Below are 26,634 nucleotides of genomic sequence, written 5' to 3' on the forward strand. Positions count from 1 at the left end.
GCAGACATTGGGTATTGGCTATCTATTGACTCTGGCTGTAATGAGCTTTGCACTCACAGCATTGGCTCACTATAGGCAATTAGTTCTGGACCCAAAACAGGCTGGAACCAGTATTCTAAGGAGAAGGGAATGGGTTTCCATATAAGTTGCAGAGGAACCAGTGTCTCACACCTATAATCCTAGCTATTCAGGAGGCTCAGGTCTAAGGATCAAGGTTCAAAGCCAGCCCAGGCAGTCTATGAGACTCATCGCCAATTAACCACCAAAAAGAGTCAGAAGTGGAGCTGTGGCTCAAGTGGTAGAGCACCAGCCTTGAGCAAACAAAGCTAAGGGGGTAGCATCCAGGCCCTGAGTTCAAGGCTTATTACTGGCACACACACACACACACACACACACACACACATTTCTATAGTCCTTGCTCTTTGTAGATCCTTTTGTGTTTTCTATTTGCTGTCTCATTTAAAATGAGAAGCTAGGGAAAGACACATCCCCACACAGCACAGCCAGAAAAACACTGTTCTAGACTCACCTGTCCTCACAGGAAATCTCAATGTTCAAGATTCCTGACTCATACAAAAGACACTATGGCGGCACATCCAAAAAGACCTCATATTCCCCTCTAAACTCCTACTTTAAAATATTGATTGTTCTCAACTAACTTCTCACTTAAGAATAATTTTAGATCAACAGGAAGGATGTTCCCTTCCTAAGCTTGGTAGATTCTTTGTTACAATTAAGAAATTAACATGGAGATGATGATGATGATGACGATGATCATGATCATGATGATTCCAGTGCTAAGGACTGAACTCAGGACCTCCTGGTTGCTAGACAAACCCTCTGCTCTTTGAGCCATGCCTGTAGTCCTTTTTGGTTTTGTTTTCAGATAGTGTTTTTTTCCCACTCAACCTCAGGCCACTGTCCTCCTACATCTGCCCTTCTAAGTAGCTGGGATTACAGGCCTGTACAACCATGTGTGGCTTATTACGGAGATAGGCTCCTGCTAACTTCTTCCTGGGTTGGCCTTGTACTGAGATCCTCTTGTCACCATCTTGTAAGTAGCTTGGATTACAGATATGTTGACTGTGGTTTTAACCCAAACCACTGATTCTGTCCAGATCTCCCTTATTTTTCTACCCGTGTCCTTTACTTGCTGTAGAGAAGAACAGAAAGTATCTAATACAGGGTGTCATCAGATTGCACTACGTTGATGCTTGTTTTCAGTGGTATTGATCAATCTCTTCTAGCGTACAGCAGTTATAAACACTGCTCTGACAGAAGACATTATAAAGATTCCACCGCCATGGGAAATGGACAGAAAGGAAGCTAATCAGAACAGTACTAAGCTGGGAGTGGGTGGCTCACACCTGTCATCCTAGCTACTCAGGAGGCTGAGATTTGAGGATTACAGTGCAAAGCCAGCCCAGGCAGAAAAGTCCGTGAGACTCTTCAATTAATCACAGAAAAAAGCCAGAAGTGGCTCTATGGCTCAAGTGGTAGAGCACTGGCCTTGAAGGAAAGGAGCTCAGGGACAGCACTTTGGCCCAGAGTTCAAGCCCCGGGACGGGCAAAAAAAACAAAAACAAAAAACACCAGTACTAAGATTGGTGGAATTCATGGGATTCAATTCACGGGATTCATGAGATTCATGGGATTCAAGCAAAATCAAGTGCGTGTGGTACACTGAGATAAATTATTAAAATCCCTGAGGGTGGAGAAGGAACATTGTAATGACAGAACAACAACTGATGATTCCCCTGGAGAAAAAAAAAACGGAGCAAGAAAGAGAAACCCAGCCCGGAACCAGTGGCTCATGCTTGTAATCCCAGCTACTCAGGGGTTGAGATCTCAGGATCATGTACAAAGCCAGCCTGATCAGGAAAGTCCATGAGAGTCTTATCTCCACTTAACCACCAGAAAACTGAAGTGGAAGTACAGCTGTGGCTCAAGTGGTAGAACACTAGCCTTGAGCACAAAAGCTCAGGGATAGCACCCAGGCCCTGAGTTCAAGCCCTTTGACGAGAAGAGGAGAGGAGAAGAGGGAAGGGAAGGGAAAGGAAGGGAAGGGAAGGGAAGGGAAGGGAAGGGAAGGGAAGGGAAGGGAAGGGAAGGGAAGGGAAGGGAAGGGAAGGGAAGGGAAGGGAAGGGAAGGGAAGGGAAGGGAAGGGAGATCTGAAGGCTCCGTTTTACAGTGTAGCATGAGAAAAGGCACCTTCTTGTAAGTCTTCGTAGGAGCTAACTGCCTCTGTAGTAGATGCTGCTGTGATGGAGACTTCACAATGGAAAAGGGGGAAGAAGAGAGGGTATAACTAGCAAAGTACTTGAAGGAGACCAGTCCAGTTCAGATCTGCCTCACGTTTGCTATTCTAAAGAGCCCAGTCACTTCTAAATCAGCCCTTCGTATATGCTGAGCTTTACTTAAAGAACTATCCATGCAGCTCCCTGAATCACTTAAATCCATTCAAATTTGGAAGGTAAGAGTGAGGCGCCCCATTTGGACATACACAAAATGACATCTAGCAGTTTTCTTTCTTCAAATATTATCTTGTGCCCATGTGTGCGCTCTCTCTCTCCACATCAGTAGCAAGATGGGCACTTGCTATGATATTTTTAAGAGGACTACAAAACAACAACTGTGAAGAGGGGTGAGCTTAGGAGTCCAGAAAACAAGGAAACACGATACTGCAGACTTTCTCCATCTGGCATGTGGTGTTGCTCCCCCAACACCTCCCAACTCCAGCTCCGCCTTTCTCCATATGTGTACTGCTAATGGAGAATACTCTTTCTCTCTTTCTTTTTTTTCCCTGGGATACAAGACTATAGTAAACAGAGTATAATAAAAAGCTGCATCTATCTGAGCAGGACAGTAGCATTCACCTAGCTTTCTCCAAATCAAAGCAGGCCACTTCCAAAACAAATCTAATTTGAGAAATCCGACGTGTCCTGGAAGAAATCTAAGCCTAATCTTCATGGTTAATGCAGTCACAAAGAAGCCCACGGCCAGGAGAATCTCCTGAAGGTCAGTGGAATGAATAAACGATCTCCTGCCTCACTGGAAAGGCTGAGGGCGAGGATGCGAACTTCGCTGGCTGACAGCGAGCGGAGCGGGGTGATTACCATGCTGTGAGGCTGGCTGACCTGGTGGATGCCGCCAGAGATGAGTCCAGTTGGGAGTTAGTACCCACCGGGTGGGGGCTGAGGAGACAAGGCTCCCAACGAGGTTCATGCCCTTCTCTCTGGGAAGACCGGGCAAAGAGACCACAGGGGCGGACGGTGACACGGAATAATGATGTTCTACACGGAGGAGACAACCTGAGCGTCCTCCATGACGCTGGAGATGGAAAGGGACAGATCAGAAGAGGCACCTGAACGCAGGGAGGGATGAGGAAGGATGGGAATTTGGCGTGGGTCTGGAAGATGCCCCAGATAGGAGTAGGAAACTGAGGAAAGCTGAAAGTCAGGCCGCCCTTGGGTTTGTTCTGCGCGGAGGCCTCTTGACATCTTTCCGTCCAGAATCAACTCATGAATTCGGTAAAACTTTTACTCAAACCCAGCTGAGTGGGTTTGCCTTTTATTTTATTTTTTCATTGCATTAAAAAATGATCAAATGAGCCGGGCGCTGGTGGCTCACGCCTGTAATCCTAGCTACTCAGGAGGCTGAGATCTGAGGATCGCGGTTCAAAGCCAGCCTGGGCAGGAGAGACCATGAGACTCCTATCTCCAATAAACCACCAGAAAACCGGAAGTGGTGCTGTAGCTCAAGTGGTGGAGTGCTCGCCTTGAGCTGAAGAGCTGAGGGACAGCGCCCAGGCCCAGAGTTCAAGCCCCACGACCGACAAAAAAAAAAAAAAAAAAGATCAAATGAGGGAAGGGGTAACAAGTTTGACAGGAAATGTACTTGTCACCTTACTTATGCAACTGTAACCCCTCTGTACATCTTGACAACAGAACATGTTATTGTTATTATAAACGTGATTGCAGTAACAGGGTATTTTTTTATTTGTATTTATTTTTGTGTGGGTCCTGGGGCTTGAACTCAGGGGTTTGTGAGCTATCCCTGAAGGATTTTGTTCAAAGCTAGCATTCTACCACTTGAACTACAGCTCCACTTCTGGCTTTTTGTGGTTAACTGGAGATAAGTCTCTCAGACGTTTCTTGCCTGGGCTGGCTTTGAGCCAAGCTCCTCAGATCTCAGTGTCCTGAGTAGCTAGGATTGCAGGTGTGAGCCACCAGCACCTGCTGACTTGGCAGTGTTGCCTTCCATTGCCTCTGTCTCAGCCGGCCGTTTGCACACTCCCTGCCTCGGGGCTCCTCCTACCTTTAACCAGACTTTCTCTTCAAGGTCTCCCCTTGGCCAGCCTGCCCACACAGGGCTTCCTTGCAAATGCGCTTCCATTTTCTCCCCTTTCTTTAAAACCTATTTACTTCCTTTGAATAACTGATACCTAAAAACAACGACAAAAAGAACACATGTAGGGGTACCTTTTGATACATGTATGTGTTTTTAAACGGGGTTAGATTTATCTGTTTCCTCAAGCCTTCATCATTTCTTTGTGGTGAAAACTATTCAGAATCTTTCCTTCTAGCTTCTGAAATACACAGTACATTTTTTGTTATCTATATCTACCCTACTGAGCAATAGCACAACTTCTTGCTGCTATCTGCCTATCACTGGGTACCAGCCACCAACCTTCCCCATCTCTCTCTCCCTACTCTTCTCTCCCAGCCTCTGATTGCCACCATGCTATTCTCAACTTCTATGGAAGTGTTGTTTGTTTGTTTTGGTCATTAACAAGTCTCCAACGCAGGGTTTTGAGCTCTCCTGGAGCTTTTTCACTCAAGCCTGGAGTTCTACCACCTGAGCCGCAGCTCCGCTTCCAGCTTTTCAGTGGTTAGTTGGAGATAAGCAATGCGTAGACTTTCCTGCCCTGGCTGGCTTTGAACTGTGATCCTCAGAGTAGCTAGAATTACCGGTGAGAGCCACTAGCACCTTGCTCTAATATGTTTTTCTCAAATGTTTCTTCCAATTCCAAACTAATGAAGAGTTCTGCTTTCTATAGAGTATGTCATACAGAGCTGGGTGCTGGTGGCTCACTTCTATAAGCTTACTTACTCAGGAGGCTCAGAGCTAAGGGCCACAGTTCACAGCCAGCTCTGGCAAGAAAAGTCTATGAGACTCTGATCTCCAGTTAACCACCTCAAAACTCTAAGTGGAACTGTGGCTCAAAGTGGTAGAGCTCTAGCCTGGAGCAAAAAAGCTCAAGGACAGTGCCCAGGCCCTGAGTTCAAGCCCTACGACTGGAAAAAAAAATGTCAAACAGAATTTTGGCTCTCTACATGAAGGCCAATTTATATGTGTATTATAAACTTGCAAAACACCAGGAAAAGATGTGGATCCTAATTCAACACAGTCAAAAGTTCTGAACAGGAAAAAAAATCACTTCTTGACTCTTAACAAACAAGCATCTGTTTCTTTCCCTGTTGAAAAACAATAGTCCATTTAAAAGCAGCAACACGAATCTTAAACAGGATACCTTACTTCAGTTTAAATGTACTAAATTTGATTTAGCTTTAAAGAAAATACAATTTATTGTTGAGTCTCACCTGTACTGAAGTAAGTCGATGGGGGGCGGGGTGGAGAGGAGGCCTGCCAGCAAGACTTATTTCCTCCTTAAAGCTCTAAAATGTTTGGGCTGCTGAAAGATAGATATGTTGTACAAAATGTGCCTTCTCCCTAAGATCCTAATTCATTCATGACAAAGATACGACAGTCACTTACATTGCACATCCATCAACCAAGATTTCCTGAGAACCACCCCAGCCCCACCTCCCACTATGGGATTTCCAAAGACAAAAAAATGTTTCTGGGAAAAGAGCATTTGATTTTTGTTGTTGTCGTTGCTGCTGCTGCTGCTTTTAAAGGAGTGATAATGCATCATTGAAATCACTTCTAATATAGTTCTAATCTATTCATTATCATGCGCTAAAAGTGAATCCCCATTTTGTAGTTTTCTGAGGAAAGCAACAGGACAGAGTCTTGTTTGTAACAGCCTGGGGCGTAAGCCATCATTGTGTAGCTTAATTAGATATTCCTCCTGCTAGTGTGAAGGACATATGTCTATTCTCTGTAAGGAACACCAGGGCAGCCCAGGCTTTCAAGTCCCGCTGTATGCAGATAAGCACACAAGTGTGAGCGCTCCCAAGGACCTGTGGGCCCAGCCGCCCGCACAGCTAGCCCCGGGCCACCGATTGGTTCCGGTTTATTAACAGCCTATGAACTTCTCATCGGCTCTCAGACTGGTTAAGGCTGTCACCTGCAACTGTCTGGCCGGAGCTGCTCTTCTACTCCTTGGAATCACAGCAGATCTGGGTCCATTGAGCTGGATGGACTGGAAAGGCCAACACAAAGAGCCCTGGGTGTGGAGAGTTATAAGGTAGGAGAGTGGAAAAGTAGATCAGTGAGCACACAGTTCCAGACAGGAAGCCACCCCCAGTCCAGCCAGAGAAAGTAAAGTCTAAGCGAAACTAGTCCTGGCTCTGTGTGTGTTTGTGTGTGTATTAGTGTGTATGCTGGTCCACACGCTTGAATTCAGGAATTGGGTGCTGTCCTTTAGCTTTTTTGCTCAAGGATAGCCCTCCACAACTTGAGCCACAGCTCTACTTCTGGCTTTTTTTTTTTTTTCTGGTTAACTGGACATAAGAGTCTCATGAACTTTCCTGTTCAAGCTGGCTTTGAACCTCAATCCTCAGACCTCGAGTAGCTAGGATTGTAGGCATGAGACACTGGTGCCCAGACAGACTTGACTGTTTTATTGATTTTTATATTTTAGTATATTTTCTACTTTTCATTTCCTTCTTTTCAGTGCATCTTATTGTTTGGGATGGCACCCAAGTGTGAGCCGCCAACCCAGCCCTAAGATGGTATAGTGGTTCCTATACTTGGGATTTGGGGTTTTGGTTTTGTTTATCTGGTGCTGAGGAGCAACGCTAGGGCCTTGTGCATGCTAGGTACATGCTCTACCACTGAGCCACCCTACCGCCTCTGAGACTTGGCTAATGTGAAAAGCCAAAAACTTACTTAAGTCCTTATAATTTTGATATTTAGGTATAACTCCAAATAAATGGCAGTGTGTGTGTGTGTGTGTGTGTGTTGCTAACTGTGGAAAAGTCTCAGCTGTCACCTCTTTGGAAAAGGCAAAATATGCAAACGAGGGAGGAAGGGGTGAGAAGGGTAGCTCGAATGGTAGAGCACCTGCCTAGCAAGCACAAGGCCCTGAGTTCAAATCCAAGTACCAGCACAAAAAAAGGAGGAAGGAAGGAAAGAAGAAAAGGAAGGGAGGAAAAGAAAAAAGGGAAGGAAGGGGAAAAAAAAGAAAGGGCCAGGCACTGGTGGCTCATACCTGTTATCCTAGCTACTCAGGAGGCTAACTGAGGATCATAGTTTGAAGCCAGCCCAGGCAGAAAAGTCCTTGAGACCCTTATCTCCAATACACTACTTAGAAAAAGCAAGAAGCGGAGCTGTGAAGATGGCTCAGTGGTAGAGCGCTTGCCTTGCATGCATGAGGCTCTGGGTTTGATTCCTTAGCACCACATAAGCAAAAAGAAAAAAGCTGGAAGTGGCGCTGTGGCTCAAGTGGTAGAGCGCTAGCCTTGAGCTGAAGAGCTGAGGGACAGCGCCCAGGCCCAGAGTTCAGGCCCCACAACCAACAACAAAAAAAGAAACAACAACAACAACAAAAAGAAAGAAAGAAAGAAAGAGAGAGAGAGAGAGAGAGAGAGAAAAGAAATGGAAAAAAGGAAAAGCCGGAAGTGGTGCTGTGGCTCAAGTGGTAGAGTGCTAGCCTTGAGTACAAAGAGGCTCAGGAACAGCACCCAGGCCCTGAGCTCAAGCCCCAGAACTGGAAGAAAAATTAATAATAAAAGAAAGGAAAGGAAAATAAAGAATGAGTGAATGAACAAACAGAAAGAAGGTAGGAAGGAAGGAAGGAAGGAAGGAAGGAAGGAAGGAAGGAAGGAAGGAAGGAAGGAAGGAAGGAAGGGAGGGAGGGAGGGAGGGAGGGAGGGAGGAAGGGAGGGAGGGAGGGAGGAAGGAAGGAACCTCGCTTGAGGCACTTCCCTCACTTTAAGTTTGGTGCAGTTTCTAGAAAACACATTCCCCACTGCTCCTTACTCTAGAAGCAGGTATGGAAGCCAAGGGGGAGCAGGGAGCAACCTTCTGTTGCGCTGGGTGATCAAGTTGGTCTGTGGGTTAGCCAGCTGGGATATGGGAGCGCAATTCACTTCTCTGAGCCTCAGTTTCTCCCCTGGCAAAGGGGACCCATCATACCTGCAGTCTCACGGGCAGACTGTGGATGAAACAAGGAAGGGGCGTGGATGCGCTTGGTGGGATGCCCTGGGGGCAACCTCAGCAGAGCAAGCTCCTCCCATAGGCTGTGTGGCTCCGCCTCCACCACTGCCCGGAGGGAGGGGGGGGCAGGGAGGAGGCTGGGCCATCCCAGGGCATCTCTTCCCAGCCACGCGGGCCCAGGCAATGAGCACCCATGAATGGCACCCTCCAGCCGAGGAGGGAAATGTTTGCAACACAAAGGCAATTGCTTAAGCCGACGATAACAGCCCCAAGGGGAAGTCCAAAGTGAGAATGGGAGGTTGACAGAACTTGCAGACTGAAGTGGGAAGTTGGGCCCAACCAGCAGAGAAGGGCGAGGAACCTGACCACCTATGCGCAGCACGCTGGAGTCTGCTGGAGTCCGCCTCATGTGGGGTTTTCTGTCTGGTGATAAACAGGGGTGCCTGTACACTAACACGCATCATCTGTGCAGCAACGTGGAGAAGAAGACGGTTTCACCAGGAACCTCCCTCAAATAGCAGAAGATAAGCTCAGGGTGGAACCAGGGGGCCAGTTACTACCCTATGCACCATGAATGTTTTGTTCCCTTAAAGTCACCAAGAGAGTCATAACAAGATGGGTGACACAGATCTCTCTGTGCAGCCACATGGCTTCTAGGAGATTAAGGAACTTGGGGGCAGGCCACACATGGCCACACATCTGTCCACCCAGCATAAGAAAGAGGATGGATGGAAGTCTGAGGTTGGGCCAGGCAAAATCCTGAGACCTACTATCTGAAAACTAAAGCTAAAAGGGAGGTGGTAGCTCAAGTGGTAGAGTGCCTGCCCAGAAGTACAAGGCCCTGAGTTCTAGCCCCAGTACTACATACACTATACTTACCTATGTGTGCCAGAAATTGTCCAGGCTCAAGAACAAATACAGTTCTATTCTCATTACACATAGGAAGGAAAATGGAGGTCCAGGGAAAAGGTGAGGATGATGTTTGTGTGGATTCAGGCTCAGAGAAGGTATCTGGGATAACATAATGCTATAGAAAAACCCTGGAGCAATGGAAACCATGGGGAGCCTCAGGCAGTGTCTAGAATGGCAAGAGCAACAGTCCTGGGGCAGGGATGAGTTCAAGGTGCAGTAGAATGAGCCAGGATGAATGACAGAATGACTTAAGAGCTGGGGTTGGGTGTGAAGGAATGACAAGGATTCTGAAAGGTAGGATGACCCTGCGTGCACACACACACACACACACACACACACACACACACACAGCCTGTGATCTTAGGGATTAGTTGTTGTTGTTGTTGTTTTGTTGGTTGTGGGGCTTGAATTCTGGGATTGGGCGCTGTCCCTCAGCTCTTCAGCTCAAGGCAAGCTCTCTACCAATTGAGCCACAGTGCCACTTTCAACTTTCTGGTGGTTTATTGGAGATAAGAGTCTCATGGACTTTCATGCCCGGCTGGCTTTCAACCATGATACTCAGATCTCAGCCTCCTGAGTAGCTAGGATTACAGGCATGAGCCTAGCAGATTTTTTTTTCCTCCCTGTAGAAAACTGTGATTTGGGGTACCAAAGCTGTGTGTGTGTGTGTGTGTGTGTGTGTGTGTGTGTGTGTGCGCGTGCGTGCGTGAGTGCATGCGTGTGCGCACCCGCACCCACACACACCAGCCCTTGAACTCAGGGTCTGGGTGCTGTCCCTGAGCTTTTGTGTTCAAGACCAACACTCTCACTTGAGCCACAGCTCTACTTGTTGATTTTGGGTGGTTAATTGGAGATAAGAGTTTCACAGATTTTCCTACCTGGACTGGCTTCACACCGCAACCCTCAGATCTCAGCCTCCTGAGTAGCTAGGATTTATAGGTGTGAGCCACCAGTGCCTGGCTCGAGGTATCACTTTGGAGTTTCCATTTCTAATATCTGAGGAGATGGGGAGGTAATGGTTCATAGGCGAGGTTGGAGGCTGGGCCTGGAAGGAGCTGAGTTACTGTGCCTAGTGCGGAGGAGAGGAGTCAGGGCTTGGAAAGGAAAAAGGCAGGGAAGAGAGCAGAAACTGGAGATGAAGGTGCATACTGTGGCGCAAAGGCAGCTTGTGGCTATGTGTGATGTCTGATGCTGGATTATGGTGCAGACAGTACAAATCTTTAAGAATCATGAATCTATCCAAGGCCCCATGACCATGGCTGTCCTACAAGCAGCAGAAAGTGGGAGGGGCAGCAGGGATGAGCTGTCTTCCTTAGGGCATCTCAGGGACCTGACCTGCCTGCCCAACAGCAGCTGCCCTCTGCTTCTTTGTGCTAGCTGCACTCAGAGCAGCCAGTGCCTGGAACAGTGAGGCCCAAGGAGACACAGCAATGAGCAACTGGGCTGGTTAGACATCCGGGACAGTGATCAGGGGGAAGGCCTGTCTATTCACCACAGAGGCATGGGTTTTGGGAGGTTTGTTTGTGCCAGTACTGGGGCTTGAATTCAGGGTCTGAGTGCTGCCCCTTAGATTTTTTTTTTTGCTCAAGACTGACACTCTACCACTTGAGCCACAGCTCTACTTCTAGCTTTTTGGAGATAGGAATCTCAAGAATATTCCTTGCTGGGCTAGCTTCAAACCATGATCCTCAGATCTCAGCATCCAGAATAGCTAGGATTATAAGTGTGAGCCACTGGTGCCCAGCCAAGAGATATGGTTTTGATCCAGACCAATTGTGATTTTTGATCATCTCAGTACACCAGCAATTACACCCTGTAGAATGACAGCTGCCCCAGTTCTTCCTTTTGACAGAGGATACAACTCCCACTTTATTGGCAAGAATCTAATAATCCAGGCAAGTCTCTGCTGTAAATAAAAATGCACCCTGACCAATTAAGAGAGGAAGATTGAGGAAGTGCAGTCACAGTATTCAATGACCATGTGTGACAATGGAACTTGGTAACTTGTGGGGAGGGGTGGGCTTGGGAGAGATGGGGGAGGACCATAGAGGGGTGACATGGATCAAGATGCATTGCACTTATGACCTGACCTATGGACTTGTATCCCCTTTGCACAACTACATAATAATATTAAAGGGTAATAACAAGAGATGCATTGAAAAAAGAAGATGCATTGTGCTCACAAACTGACCTGATGAATTGAAACCCCTTTGAGCAAATTCTTAAAGATAAAAAATTTTTTAAAGTAAGAAGAAACTGTGCTCTTGAATATTCTATTTTTTTTTTAAATCTATATAACAACTATAAAACTCGAGAAGAATCAAGTGAGTGAATCATGGGGTGGGTGTCATTTCTGAGTGTTACTAATAATCATATAATACTTCTCGCTTTTTCCTCTGGAGACAAGCAGCTGTCAGATGCCCGGGGAAAATAAAGGTCATAATAGGGGAGGAGAGAGCATGAAATGAGCACTGACCTGAGTCCCTGAGTGATGTGGGAAGCCATGCCAGTTGCCACAGCTGTACTCCTTTCCCTCAGGAGATTCTAGAATATTCTAGCATTCTAGCACCACACAAAACCACTGATGACAAAGAGCTCCTCACTCCACAAACTTCCTGGGAGAGGTGTGTGTGTGTGTGTGTGTGTGTGTGTGTGTGTGTGTGTGTGTGTGTGTGTGTGTGTGTGTGTGTGTGTGTGATAAAAAGAATCGCGGGCCTTCTTTCTTGGTCACATATGAATGAGCCTCAGGCAGGAGGCAGAGTGTAAAAGATGCACAGGATAATTCTACCTGTCTGTGCCAGCTTGAGCTGCGCATGGCCGGGAGGCGGGGGAGGCATGGTGTTCCCAGAGCCTTGGCTTCCCCACCTGCTAAATGGGCTGTTCCCCTCCCAAACTCCCAAACAGAGAGATTCTCCGAAGCTCCAATGAGCTGACAGGCATGAGAGAGGTTTGGAAGCCACAGCTGACTCGCCGTGAGCAACTCCACGCCAAGCACAAAGCATGCTCTGCCTCTGCTTGGAGCTCTGTTGGGCAACCTCCGATTACACCACTTCTGAAAAGATGTTCTGACTGATGGGCAGACCGGAGGAAGGCAATGTCCTCATGTCTCAATATTTCTAACCTTCCTCTACACACACACACACACACACACACACACACACACACACACACACTGCAGAACAGGTCTATATCCCTGTGCCTGTGGTGAGGGAAGTTTCCCTAATTTACCCTCTCCTTTTCCCCAAACTCCTTGCCGGTCTTTTGCATCCAGTCCCCTGCCATAAAGATCTGTCTTCTCCCTTCCTCCTCCCACCCTCCACCTGTCCTCTTAGGCCCTCCCTTCCTGCTTGCCCAGCCCTCTGCTCCGGGATCTCAGCTGCACACAGTCTGTCCCCAGCCTAGCCTCCCTGGGAAGGCCTCCCTGTCCCCAGAACTGTCTCAAAGCAGTGGTGGCAACATCATGGGGCTCGGCTGCAGCATTTAATAAGATCCCTAGTGCTTACAACAGTGGCTCCAATTAATTACCAACCCAGCTCCCGCCTGGGCCTCAGCCCTTGTCCACTGTCTGGCTCTTCTAGGTAATCTGATCTTGCCAGCAGGTGTTCACATCCATGGGCTCCCTATCCTCAAATGGGTTAGAAATTGCTAGAAAGCAAGAAGACCGTGCCTTTTCTAAAGGCCTGGTACAGGGCCCTGCCCATGGACAGCATTTAGTGGACTTGGGGTGTTCAGTCTAGATCCTTCCTCGTTGCGCAGTCGTTTTAGTCATTATGAAGCACCGATGTGGTGCCTGTCCATATAGGAAGGAGCGGGGGCCGTGAGCCTGCCCCCACAGTAGACAGACAGACATAGGAACAAGAAGGCAGCGTGCGGTGAGCCATTTGGGGCTGCACCGTGAAGAAATGGAGGACAGGGAAGGCTGCCATTGGGTTGAGTGGCTTGGAGGCTCCTCTGGGACCTCAGCCATGAGATCCTGGCTAAGGTTGCCACGCAGAGGGAATCGCACAGGCAAAGGTCCCACAGGATGGGCTGGGCCAATGTCCCTGATCCCTGTCATCCGCACCCGCCTCATGACAGGTAGCCGCCACTTTCCAGAGCTCGCCCTCTCTCCCTCTCGCTCTCTCTCCCTCTCGCTCTACTATAGTGGAATGTGAAATCATGCCTTCTAGGCAGGCATGTAGTAAGGAGCCATGCCTCCAGACTCTTTCCTGCACTGGTTATTTAAGATAGAGTCTAGTTTCCTGCCCAGGTGCATGCCTGGACCATAATCTTTTCAACCTTTCTGGAATGACAGCTTCTTCTGTGAAGATACTCATGGATGTTTCTGCCTAGACTGGCCTAGATCTGTGATCCACTTTATCTCACCCAGCCTCTTCTGTAGGGAGGATGGCAGGTATACACCACTGCACTCACCTAATGGTAAGGAAAGGGTACTGTGAACATTTTTTTTGGGGGGGTCCAGTTATGGGCCTGAACTCTGGGCCTGGGCGCTGTCCCTCAGTTCTTCAGCTCAAGGCTAGCGCTCTACCACTTGAGCCACAGCGCCACTTCCAGCTTTTTTCTTTTTGCTTATGTGGTGCTGAGGAATCGAACCCATGGCCTCAGGCATACAAGACAAGTGCTCTACCACTGAGCCACCTTCCCAATCCCATCACTTCTGGTTTTGGGGTAGTTAATTGGAGATGAGTCTCATGGACTTTCCTGCCTGGTCTGACTTCAAACCTCAATCCTCAGATCTCAGCCTCCTGGGTAGCTAGGATTACAGGCGTGAGCCACCAGCACTGGACAACCACTTCATTATTCTTGATGGGAGTTGCTGAGGCCATCATGGCTTTCACTACTAGCTACTTCACAAGGGTCCTCTGCCCACGTTGGCATCATCAGAGCTTATAAGAAACAGAAAGACTCAAGCTCATGCAAACCTATGGAACCAGTATATCCTTTTTAACAGGACCAGGGGATTGTGACTTAGAGGTCTGTCTCCAGATGCTGCCATCCCCAGAATCTACAACCTACAGAGAATAGCCACCATTTATGGTGAGCCAGACTATCTTTGCTTTTAGAAGTATCCACGAGAAAGCCAGCATACCAGGCTAGGCATTCAGTCTAAATTTGCACTACAGCCCGTTCTGAGGGTAAATACTAATTTCCTATCTGCACACATGTCCTTGGCAGGTCACTGCTGGATTTTGGTTGCTGTATCCAGAATATCAGCTCTAAAGTAGAAGAATCATAAGCCAGGCGCTGGTGGCTCATGCTTGTAATCCTAGCTATGCAGGAGGCTGAGATCTGAGGATCATGGTTCAAAGCCAGCCCAGGCAGGAAACTCCATGAGACTCTTATCTCCAATAAACTACTCAAAAAATCCAGAAGTGATGCTGTGGTTCAAGAGGTAGAATGTTCACCTTGAGCACAAAGAAGCGTAGGGACAGCACCTAGGTCCCAGAGTACAAGACCCAGGGCCAGCAAAAATAAAATAAAAAATTAAATCAAGGGCTGGGAAGGTGGCTCAGTGGTAGAGCGCTTGCCTTGCAAGCATGAGGCCCTGGGTTTGATTCCTCAGCACCACATAAGCAGGAAAAAAAAGCCGGAAGTGGGGCTGTGGCTCAAGTGGTAGAGCGCTAGCCTTGAGCGGAAGAGCTGAGGGACAGCGCCCAGGCCCAGAGTCCAGGCCCCACGACCGGACCCCCTCAAAAAAATAAATCAAATTCAATAGAACCACATGGCTGAGGCCTGTGTGGAGCTAAAAGGGGCTAAACACCTCTCCCACAAATCCTTAATAGAGGAAAAACAGGTACTTAAAGCAAACAAAGCTTGGGCACTATCTAAATCTGAATAAAGGCCATAAACAGTTGTGTTTCCATGATACCTGGCAGAAAGCAAGTAAAAACACACGATTACTCTTATTTTCCTAAACAATTTCCATAGAACAGACTCTGGAGAGAGCATCATGATGACATTGTCTCCTGGCCTTGTAACATCCCTAGACATAAATAGTATCCCCATTTCCTGGATAGGGAAATTAGGGTCCTAAGTGAATGGCTGAGTCTTATCACCCATCCAGGGACCAGGGCTCTATTAGACATATATCGGCTTTGAGCAGAGCAGCCTCCAAGCATTACAGCTGCACAAATTTGCATATCGACCTTGGACGGTGAAGACCATCCAGCTTAAGATTTCCAGCTCAGAGCGCCTTGGGGAGAGGAAGGCAGAGGCCCTGGAGCTAGGTTGCCTTAACTGCACCCTGAGAAGTCTTCACCCCGCCTTCCTCTTTCCCTTGGTGGTCTAATCTGGAGTCAGAACCAGCCTCTGGCTCTCCCAGCCCCGGGAAGGACTAGAAGCCAACAGCAAACAACAGGTGAGCTTGAGAACAGGCCCCTTCTGTGGCATGATGGGCAGGGTGTCTTGCCCAGGCCACTGTGAGGCTGAACTGACTTCCAGAACCTTCTAGCTCTGCAGGTGTTTTTTCTTTTTTCTTTCTTTTTTCTTTTTTACAACTTGGCCTCAGTGTTTCAGTGACCCATATTTTATTACCTTTCAGGTTGTTATAATTCATCATTCAGAAAGGTCTGAAAACCTAGAATGAAAGTTTAGCAGCTTCAGTGCCCGGGCCTCTCTCCATTCTCTCCCCAAACACATCGGCCTGTTTGTTCTCTTTCATTCTGGCTCTTCCTGTTGCATTCTGCCCATTCAATGGGGAAAGGGTGAAACCGGATGGCTGGACCCAGTGCGGGGGAAATGACTTCAGAGCTACTTTTGTTTGGTCTCATTCCTTTGAGTACACTTGGCCCCCACATCGCCCCCACGTCCCCATGAAAGGACTTATTCGAACCATTTGGAACATCCAGTAAGAGGCTCTGCAGCCAGAACGGCTCACATCTTTTCAGGCTGCCCAAGACTCTGGGTTCAACTGCCAAATTTTTGCAACAAAACTAACCATGACATTGAACATTGTGTTATAAATTAGCCACAGCCTTCCAAGCAAATTGTCTCTTTTTATTGTATCAGTGTAAGCCTTTGGAACAGTTTTGGCTTCAGCACTAACTTCAGGCATGCTCAGAGAATACTTGGGGTTTGTTCCCCTCGAACCAGCCCCTTCAGATATCAAAAAATGGCATGAGCTAATATGGACATCTTCATTCACAGTGTTTCTTGTCATAGGAGCCCAGAGGGTCTCGGGTAGTGACAACCCTTTTTTATTTTTTTGGTCAAAAATGTTACCAATCAGCGTTTACATTTTGACTAGGTAGAAACTGTTCCTACTCCTCTTAAACAGCAAAATGACAGGCTCTACTTTTCACAATTATCTGGAGCTCTTTTAAGGAATAGCCTCTGCAAGGAGCGGCATTAAAGACATGGAAACATGTAGAATTTCAGTACTTGGTGTTCCTAAAAAATGAAAATCTCAGCCAGGACCAGGGGCTCACACTTGTCATCTTGCTACTCAGGAGGATGAGATCTGATGATCATAGTTCAAAATTATTCCAGGCAGGACGGAATGTCTATGAAACTCTTATCTCCAATTAACTACCAAAAGGCTGAAAGTGATGGCATGGATCGAGTGGTAGAATACTAGCATTGCGTGAAAAAGCTAAGGGACAGTGCTTAGGTCTTGAGTTTAAGCTTCAGTATCAGCACAAAAGAAAACAAAAAAGAAAGGGGAAAGAAGGAAGGAAGGAAGGAAGGAAAGAAGGGAGGAAGGAAAGAAGGGAGGGAGGGAGGAAGGGAGGGAGGGAGGGAGGGAGGGAGGGAGGGGAGGGAGGGAAGAAGGAAAGAAAATCTCTAGTTTGGTCAGGCCACTCTGAGTTTGAAAAAAAGTGGGGCAGGCATGTGCCATCTGTTTGAATTATGTCCCACCAGCCACATAGCTCTTGCTATTAAAACAAAACAAAACAAAACAGATGCCATCAAATTTCTTCTCCTAGTTTCTCAGAACTTCCCCAAGTATGTCACAGGATATGTTCGGATTCAGACATCACTTAATAAAGCTTAAATAGCAGAACTAGTAAAATCAGATCCAAATAACAGTTACTTTCAATAAAAATAACCCATCAGTTATATATGAATCACACCTATTGTATTAGACAGCACGTATTCCTGCTTGGCCTCACTCCTGTTTGGAAATAAAGTCAATCGTTAACTATTCTATGGCTTTCAACATAAACATTGTATCAGTCCATCCTCACTTGTTTATCTGGCGCATGCTCTGGAAAATGGATACAAGCTATGTTTTACCCCTCATTTTCCCAGCTGGAGTCTTTACATAAATTGGACTGCATCTAAGGGGAACAGAGTCTGGTGAGATGGTCCCCCGAGAGTTCCTTTCCATGCAAGAGACTTCTTGAGGAATTCTCCATTTTCTTTGCCTCATATTTTCTCTTTGCGATTAGTTCCCTTTCCTTGGGAAGGAGAAATCTAGAACAAAGCTAAGAGTCTCTAGCTGCAGCTTCTCACTGTCTGTGTACCCCAGCAGGATTATATTTGAATGGGATTGGGAGGGGGAGGAGCCTGATATAAGAGCAATATCCATGATCAATGTTGTCTGCTTCCCAGATCAATGATGTGAACTTCAGTGCCTCCTGAGTGAATCTCATCAAGAATTTTGACCTTAGCCAGGTGCCAGTGGCTTACACCTGTAATCCTGGTTACTCAGGGGACTGAGATTTGAGGATCACATTTCAGAGCCAGTTTGGGTAGCAAAGTCTGTGAAATGCAGATCTGCAAGTAACCATCAAAAAAGCCAAAAGTGGAGCTGGTGGATCAAGTGGTAGAGTACTCACCTTGAGAAAATATTCAGAGACAGCCAGGTACTGGTGGCTCACACCTGTATTCCTAGCTAATCAGGAGGCTAAGATCTGAGGATCATGGTTCAAAGCCAGCTTGGGCAGGAAAGTCCATGAGACTCTTATCTCCAATAAACAACTCAAAAAAGCCAGAAGTGGCGCTGTGGCTCAAGTGGTAGAGTTCTAGCCTTGAGCAGAAAAGATGAGGGACAGTGCCAGGCCCAGAATTCAAGCCCCAGCACCCACGCCCCAAACAAAAGAAGTTCAAGGACAGTGCCCAAGGCCTGGAGTTCAAGTCTTAGGACCAGCGTGCGCACGTGCGTACACACACACCACACACACACACACACACACACACACACACACACAGAGTGAACTTGATTATTTTATCACATCTCAGTTCTAGCCAGTTAAACAGCACATTTTAGCAAAGACAACCTTTTACATTTGGCTGGAAATTTCTACATGAAAAAAAAAATAATGTCCTGAGTGGGAAGGAGGAACTTCGAGCGGTGGCTAAGCCCGGCTGAGACACGGCCTGTCCTTGTGCTCACAGAGGTGGACAGGGCTGTAGCTGAAGCACTCTTGAAAGTCATCAAGGCTTTGAGTCACCATCGCCTGCCATTTCAAAGGTTCCAGGCCCTTGAGCCAAAGCCAAGGTGTGGGGGAGAGGGTGGGGGGGGGGGGCAGGGAGATCGTAGAATCCCTTGGTTTCAGGATGAGGAGAGGGAGCCCGAGACACAGGCTTCTTTGGTTGCAAACCATCACCAGCGCGCACACGCAAACCTCTTTAGGCAAAGACAAGAGCGGTTGTTAGGGCTGACGCCACTCACTCCCCAAGCATGTCCTGATCGTGGGGGGCCACGGCAGCTGCCTCCCCTGAGAAGCCCGCAGGGCCTTCAACAGCTGTCACGCTTTGCATGCCACTGGACCTCCGGCCTGGCACAAGGAACCCATCCAAGTCACCAGCTCCAACCAGCGCCAAATCCTGTGCCCAGGCTGGGTCCATACGGCCACCCGGAACTCTTTTCTGGGGCCCCTCTACTGGCACACTTGAATGGACACCAACCAGCCTGGCCTACTGTGGGCTCCTGGGGGAGGGGGGGGGGCGGCCTGTCTCCAAGAAGGAAGGATGAAGTGAGGCCCAGGGTGGAAAAGAAAACAAAACCTCCAGAGGGCCCCACACAAAAAAAGGACCCCGTGGAGGGAAAAGTAATGTGAACTCTTTCATCTCTTTGATGCCGGGGGCTCTGGCTCTGGGTAGGAAATTTGGCGGGTGTAGTCAGGCAACTCTGACCCAGGCTTTATAGTTTCTGTCCTCTTTCCTGTCCCTTCCTGGGGCACGGTAAAGTCCTAGGCCCTCTACTGAGGGGGTAGACAGATTTTTTAGAAGTCAAAAGAAGGGGCTGGGAAGGTGGCTCGTGGTAGAGTGTTTGCCTTGCACGCACGAGGCCCTGGGTTCGATTCCTCAGTACCACATAAGCAGAAAAAGCCAGAAGTGGCACCATGGCTCAAGTGGTAGAGTGCCAGCCTTGAGTTGAAGAGCTGAGGGGCAGCTCCCAGGCCCAGAGTTCAGGCCCCACAAGTGACCCCCCCAAAAAAAGTCAAAAGAAGAGGTCACCAGGGCCTGCCTCCTCCTAACACCCTAGGGACTGGACAGAGGAGTCCTGGGGGGGGGGGGAGGGGAGAATGCTGGCACTGCAGGTGGGATCATAGAGATCCATTGCTTAGGATCATGGCAGGAATCTTTCACCTGGGCCTAGGCTGATCCTACACTCTCATTCAGTCCTCAAGACTCTCCATCACAGTCCTCTTCTGGCCGTCTTCATCCAGCAGGAGGGAGTTCTGGAAGCCAGCCCCTGCTGCGGGAGCCCTGCTGCTCCTATATCCATAGCAATCTGCCACCCCTCATTTAGCAGAGAGCCAGTGTGTCCACAAAACTCAAATGCAATTGGGTGGGAGGGAAAGTGGGAGAAAAATGAGGGAGGAGGTAACAAATTGGACAAGAAACGTACTCACTTCTTTACATATGTAACTGTAACCCCTCTGTGCATCACCTGGACAATAAAAGTAAATTTTAAAAAATCAAATGCAAGCCAGACACCAGTGGCTCATACCTCTGCTACTCAGGAAGCTGAGAGCTAAGGATCATGATTCAAAGTCAGCCCAGGCAGGAAAGCCTGAGAGATAATCTCCAATTAACAAGAAAAAAAAGCTAGAAGTGGAGCTGTGGCTCAAATGATAGAATGCTAGCATCAAGCACAAAAGCTCAGGATCAGTGCCCAGGCCCTGAGTTCAATTCCCCAGGACACTCTTTCTTTCTTACTCTCTCTCTCTCTCTCTCTCTCTCTCTTTCTCTCACGCACGCACGCACACACACACACACACACACACACACACACACACAATGCAGGTGTCTGTGGAATTGCACAGAAAATAGACTGCTTTGAGGGGCTGGGAAGGTGGCTCAGTGGTAGAGTGCTTGCCTTGCATGCATGAGGCCTGGGTTTGATTCCTCAGCACCACATAAGCAGAAAAAGCCAGAAGTAGCTCTGTGGCTCAAGTGGTAGAGCGCTAGTCTTGAGCTGAAGAGCTGAGGGAGAGTGCCCAGGCCCAGAGTTCGGCCCCATGATGAAAGAAAGAAAGAAGAAGAAAGAAAGAAAGAAAGAAAGAAAGAAAGAAAGAAAGAAAGAAAGAAAGAAAGAAAGAGAAAGAAAGAAAGAAAGAAAGAAAGAAAGAAAGGAAGGAAGGAAGGAAGGAAGGAAGAAAGGAAGAAAGGAAGGAAATAGACTGCTTTGAAACAGGTGAAATGCTGAGATGTTGAACTTTCAGACTATTTCCTTTCTGCTGGCATGGGTCCACATTCCCATTCCTTATCTCTCTCCATAAGCCCCCATCCCCATGTGAGGCCAGGACCCCTGGAATCAAGGGGACCTACCAGCTTCCTTCCCTTTCCATGAAACCTACAAGACACGGTGGGTGAGAGCATTTGGGAGTTTGCACACTTCCAGGGATGAGCCTGGGAGTGCTTTTCAGATCCATCTGTAGTTGCTTCCAGGAGAACAGGAGGTACAAAGAGCAGTGCTAGGCTTTGGCAAGATGCAAAACCAAATGTGGTCCCTGCTTTCAAAACAATTTCAGATGAATTCAGAGATGCTGTTCCTGCAAGACAGTCCAGGGTAAGGAGAAATGCTTTCTCAATGGATGCCAGGCATAAGGAAGGCTTGAGGGAGGTGGGCAAGCTCCAGAGCTCATCATGCGGTAGAACCTGAGGTGTGGCAGGATGTCCCCGGAGCAGCTGGAGTTAGAAGCAGAAACCAGAGTGGAATTTTGGGGTGAATATCAATGGAAGAAAATGAGAACAGAATAGCTTTAAAACCTGCAAGCACAGCCAATGGGGCTGCTAGAGCAGAGCTTAGTTCTTGTGGTGGACAGGCCTTTTTACAGCTTCCTTTGTCTTATATCAAGAGCACCAAGGTGGAAGAAGATCAGTTCCATTCTCCTACTCTAGATCAGTGTCATTGAATAGAACTTTGTGCCACAATGGGTATGTCCTACAGTCCCATCATCCAGTGATGCACCCAGTGTACCTGTCACTACTATGCAACATTAACACAACTGGAGATCTAAAACAAAAACAAAAACTGGCCCTGGGGCTTGAACTCAGAGACTGGGTGCTGTCTCTGAACTTCTTTTGCTCAAGCCTAGTTAGCACTCTAACACTTGAGCCAAAACTCCACTTCTGGCTTTTTTTTGGGGGGGGGGGGTGTAGTTTTTGGAAATTAGAGTCTCACAGACTTTTTCTTCCAGGGCTGGCTTTGAACCAAGATCCTCAGATCTCAGCCTCCTAAGTAGCTAGGATTACAGGAGTAAACCACCAGTGCCCAGCGAGATCTACTTTCTAGATGTGTACCAGTACTGGATCTTGAACTCAGGGTTGCCCCTTACCTTTTTTTTTTTGTTCTAAGTTAGAGCTCTACCACTTGAGTCACAGACTGCCCAGGCTCGCTTTGAACAAAAATCCTCAGATCTCAGCTTTCTGAGTAGTTAGGATTACAGGCATGAGCCACCGGTGCCCAGAGAGATCTACATTTTAAACTTCTTTTTAATTAATTTACATCTAAATACTTGTGACTGGTGGCTGCCGTATGGAATGTTAGAAGTTTAGTTACCGAAAGTTTATTCCCCAGAACATTTTGTCGTCCTGCGATGACAAGATGAAGTAGTGTCACTCATGCTGGGAAGAAAGTGCACAGCCACTAAGAAATGCTGCTTCATTTGGAGAAGAGATTCGGTCCTATCCTCGCCAGATAAGATTCTGTGAATGTTTTGGTTCGGTTTTGTTTCTGATAAGACGGCACCTTTTGAGAAACTTGGTTTTGCTTAAGCAAAAGTCAAGCGAACACACCTCAGGAGGAGTGAAGAACTCCAACCCTAAAAGCTCCTTAGCCTCCAAAGACCTTTCAGTCAGAAAAATAGGGGATGAGAATGGCAAGTAAGGAACAATCATCTCCTAGTGCTCCTGTCATTTAGTCCAGAAATTCTCTGAACCTGACAGGAAGTTACATACTTAAAAACCACAAGAGCAACAGAGTCACCATAGCCAAAAGGTAGGAGCCAGGAAAGTGGCCATCCATGAATGGGTGGATGCAGAAAATGCAGTCATTATTCAGCCCTAAAGCAAGGGGAAATTCAGAAACCAGCCACATTCAGTTGGATGAAGTTTAAAGACACACTGGCTGAAATATGCCAGTCACCCAAAGACAAATACTGTAGAATTCTACCTAGACAGGTACCTAGAGCAAAATTACTTCATGGAGACACGACGACAGTGAGGGTGGGTGGTCAGGCCCTGGTGAACTTGTTGTTGAATGGCCAGTTTCCGTTTTGGGTTTTTTCCCCCCAAGATGCAAGTATTGTGATGATGGACTGTACCATTAAGTGATGCACAGTCCTCACACAACTGAACTTTACTCTGAAAAGCGACGACGCTGGTACCTTTCCATTAGGAAAGTGTCTTTTGCATATATACGTGTGTTTAAGGGAAAAGAGGCAGTAGAGGGTTGGGGGAGGCAAAGGCATTTTAGCCTAACTAACGCAAGCAGTGCTTGTGGAACAGCCTCGATGTAACCCCAAAGACGCCCCCCTCCAACCCGTCCAGAAACCCTGGCGCCCGAGCCCACAATAACTTTCTAAAGCTGAGCCCCAGGCCCCTCCGCTCCGGCCCAGGCGCTCGCAGCCAATGAGCACACGCCCGCGCACGGCCTCGCGCTCCCATTGGCTGCGCCCCGCCAAGCGCTGTCCCCCCCGCAGGTTCCCAAGCCGGGTTTAAAGGCGTCGGGCGCGGATTGCAGTCCCACCACCCGCTACCGTGCCCAGGTCCACGGGGAGGGGTGGCTTGCGACTGGCCCACCCCAGGGCGTTCCTAAAGGGCGCCCTCGGCCGCCCCTACCGTCCCCCGCCCCCAGATGTACTATGCGATTTCCCAGGCTCGCGTGAACGCGGTCCCCCCGACCATGCTACGGCCGCAGCGGCCTGGAGACCTGCAGATCGGGGCCTCCCTGTACGAACTGGTGGGCTACCGGCAGCCTCCTTCCTCCTCCACTTCCTCCTCCTCCTCTTCCTCTTCCATGACGGCGCCCCTCCTCCCCAAGGCTGCGCGCGAGAAACCAGAGGCGCCGGCCGAGCTGCCCCGCACGGGATCGGGATCTGGCGCGCACGCGTGCGGCGGAGCCCGAGCGGACCCGAAAGAGGAGCAGCAGCAGCAGCTGCGACGCAAGATCAACAGCCGCGAGCGGAAGCGCATGCAGGACCTGAACCTGGCCATGGACGCGCTGCGCGAGGTCATCCTGCCCTACTCCGCGGCGCACTGCCAGGGCGCGCCGGGCCGCAAGCTCTCCAAGATCGCCACGCTGCTGCTCGCCCGCAACTACATCCTGCTGCTGGGCAGCTCGCTGCAGGAGCTGCGCCGCGCGCTGGGCGAGGGCGCGGGGCCCGCCGCGCCGCGCCTGCTCCTGGCCGGCCTGCCCCTGCTCGCCGCCGCGCCCGGCTCCGTGCTGCTGGCCCCCGGGGCCGTGGGGCCTCCCGACGCGCTGCGCCCGGCCAAGTACCTATCCTTGGCGCTCGACGAGCCACCGTGCGGCCAGTTCTCGCTCCCCGGAGGTGGTGCGGCAGGCTCTGGCCTTTGCACCTGCGCCGTGTGCAAGTTCCCGCACCTGGTCCCCGCCGGCTTGGGCCTGGCGGCTGTGCAGGCTCAGTTCTCCAAGTGAAGGCGGCCCCGGGGGCCCGGGGCGGGGCGCGCCCTTGGCGGGACCATCTGGCACCCAGAGCGTCTCCGCTCCCCAGCACCCGGAGTCCAGGGAGAGTAGGCTCAAGCCTGCCGTGCTTTTTGAGCCTTCTCGCCTGGCAGAAGGGACTGAGGGGCGCCTTCCCCCTGCGCCCCACTCTCGGGAAATCAGAGCGATCGGAACCGCGGTTCGAGTCCTGGGGCGATCGCACCTGCTTAGAACAGAAAGGGCCGGGCCGCACCGGCGCTCGGTGCCCGGCACTGTGTGCGTGCGCCGCGTGCAGTGCTCGGGGTAGGGATTTCGGGAGCCGTGCGGAGCGCCGCTGGAGGCCGGGCCGAGCGCGACCGCCCCGGAGCCCCGGACTGTCCTGCGGGGCACGGGGCGGGGGCGTGGGGGGACAGCTTTCCCCCGGAGCCGACGAGAGAGGGAGATGGGACGATGGCCAGAAACCACAGGCACCCTCACTCCGCCAGCCAACCTCGGTCAGAAGAAGCGGAGGAAGAGCCGTCGGCGGTGCGCACCGAGGCCCCGCGTGCGGGCTGGGGAGGGGGGGGGGGGGTCGCTCTGCCTTTTCCTTTCCTTTTTTTTTTTTAATTTCTTTTTTTGATGTTGTTCTTGTTACAATGCTGGTTTTGGGGGGCTTTTTGAGACTCGCCTAACCCGGTGTTTGGTTTGGTTTGGTTTGGTGTGGCGGGGCGTATTTTCACTCGATTACTATGGACTTCTTAGAAAGGTAGCTTCGAACTTAGGGTCACCTTTCGTCGCGTCTTCTCCACGCGGAAGTCTTCGTTAGGAAATAAATCCAGCCTCTTTTCGCGCCATCGGTGTTCTCGATTGACTAAACCAGGTAACCAGGCTTTTCGTAGTCGCGGACTTGTGAAGCTCACTAATAAACGTTCTCATTAAAAACCAACCAAACAAACAAGCCACGCGCTGGTGGATCGGGAGCGCTGATCGGCCGCCGCTCGGCGGGCCCAGCTGCGGTGCAGGCGGGACGCGGCTCTGCGCGCTGCCCCCGCGCGCCCTTCCCGCACCAGCGCGCCCCGCAGGCTGGCCCTCTCTTGACAACCTAAAAAGACCCGTCTGGGTTTGCTGTGGCGTTAACAAATCACCCAAGATGATATTTTAGGGTGTTTCGTCATTCATCTAGCGTTGAGTTTTGTTTGTAAAGTTGCAAGGGATTTGGGTTGTGGATAGGAACCTCCCGTTCACTGGCATTTGGTTTTAACTCTTAACTCTGTCCCCTAGAACTCTACAGCCTCAACAGAATAAATCATGTCAAGTCAATGTTTTGACTATTTTTTTCCCCCATCGCCTTTGTTAAATAAAAATTCTCCCGGATCTTGGTGGATTCAAAACATTCAGGGTGGAAAGTCAGGCTTCCCATGGAAAAACTGGACTTCCTGAATTTGTTAAAACAGCCCAAGAACCAGGCACCATAGTTGAAGTTCAGACACAGCTGGACATGGGAGGAGTGCTAAGCCCCCCGTCCCCCTCCCCAGATGCAGCTCCAGGATGAGATCTTCACCAGCTCTGGGAATGGGGCCATTTTGACTACAGCTCCAGTGAAGAACGAGTGAAGGAAGCAGTACATGTTTCATGTTTTCCTCAATCTCCACTTCCTTCTCAGAAGTACATTTTTCTATCTTAGTAGACAGAGGCTAAAATACCACCACACACCCGTAGACCTCACACTACCCCTAGCAGATGTTGGTTTTTAATTGTGTTTTGGTGGTTGTTTGTTTTTGTACCAGCACTGGGGCTTGATCTCAGGGCCTTGCACCGCTCCCCGCCTTGGCTTTTCCAAGTGGTAGCACAACCACTTGAGCCACAGCTTCATCGCATGCTTTTTGATGTTTAATTGGTTTTGTTTTTTGTTTTTTTGGGTCTGGTTATGGGGCCTGAACTCTGGGCCTGGGCGTTGTCCCTCAGCTCTTCAGCTCAAGGCTAGCACTCTACCACTTGAGCCACAGCACCACTTCCAGCTTTTTTCTTTTTTCTTATGTGGTGCTGAGGAATCGAACCCAGGGCCTCATGCATGCAAGGCAAGCGCTCTACCACTGAGCCACCTTCCCAGCCCCTTGATGTTTAATTGGAAGTAAGTGTCTCAGACTTTTCTGCTTGCCTCAAGCTCTCTTGCTCTTGTTTTCCATCTCATGGCTAGCACTCCTTCATTTCTGGCTTCTTACTGGTTAATTGCTGAAAAGAGTCTCACAGATTTTTCTACCTAAGCTGGCTTCACACTTCGATCCTCATATCTCAGCCTCCTGAATACTAGGATGACAGGCATGAGCCACCATCACCT

The 26,634-nt window shown here is 49.2% G+C and overlaps 1 protein-coding gene across 1 annotated transcript; it reads left to right on the forward strand.

Moving 5' to 3' along the window:
- Window positions 1–23,477: 23,477 nt before the first annotated feature.
- On the forward strand, window positions 23,478–24,311 carry Olig1 (oligodendrocyte transcription factor 1). The gene has a single exon (XM_042687174.1). The coding sequence runs from the start codon at window positions 23,511–23,513 to the stop codon at window positions 24,309–24,311; it is 801 nt and encodes a 266-aa protein (XP_042543108.1). The 5' UTR covers window positions 23,478–23,510.
- Window positions 24,312–26,634: the final 2,323 nt, after the last annotated feature.

The sequence above is a fragment of the Dipodomys spectabilis genome, unplaced genomic scaffold (genome assembly GCF_019054845.1).
Source record: "Dipodomys spectabilis isolate Male_0828 unplaced genomic scaffold, ASM1905484v1 ptg000107l, whole genome shotgun sequence".
Taxonomy (NCBI): Eukaryota; Metazoa; Chordata; class Mammalia; order Rodentia; family Heteromyidae; genus Dipodomys; species Dipodomys spectabilis.

Coding starts and splice junctions, on each gene's coding strand:
- Olig1 (XM_042687174.1), top strand. CDS start 23,511: ATGTACTATGCGATTTCCCAGGCTCGCGTGAACGCGGTCCCCCCGACC.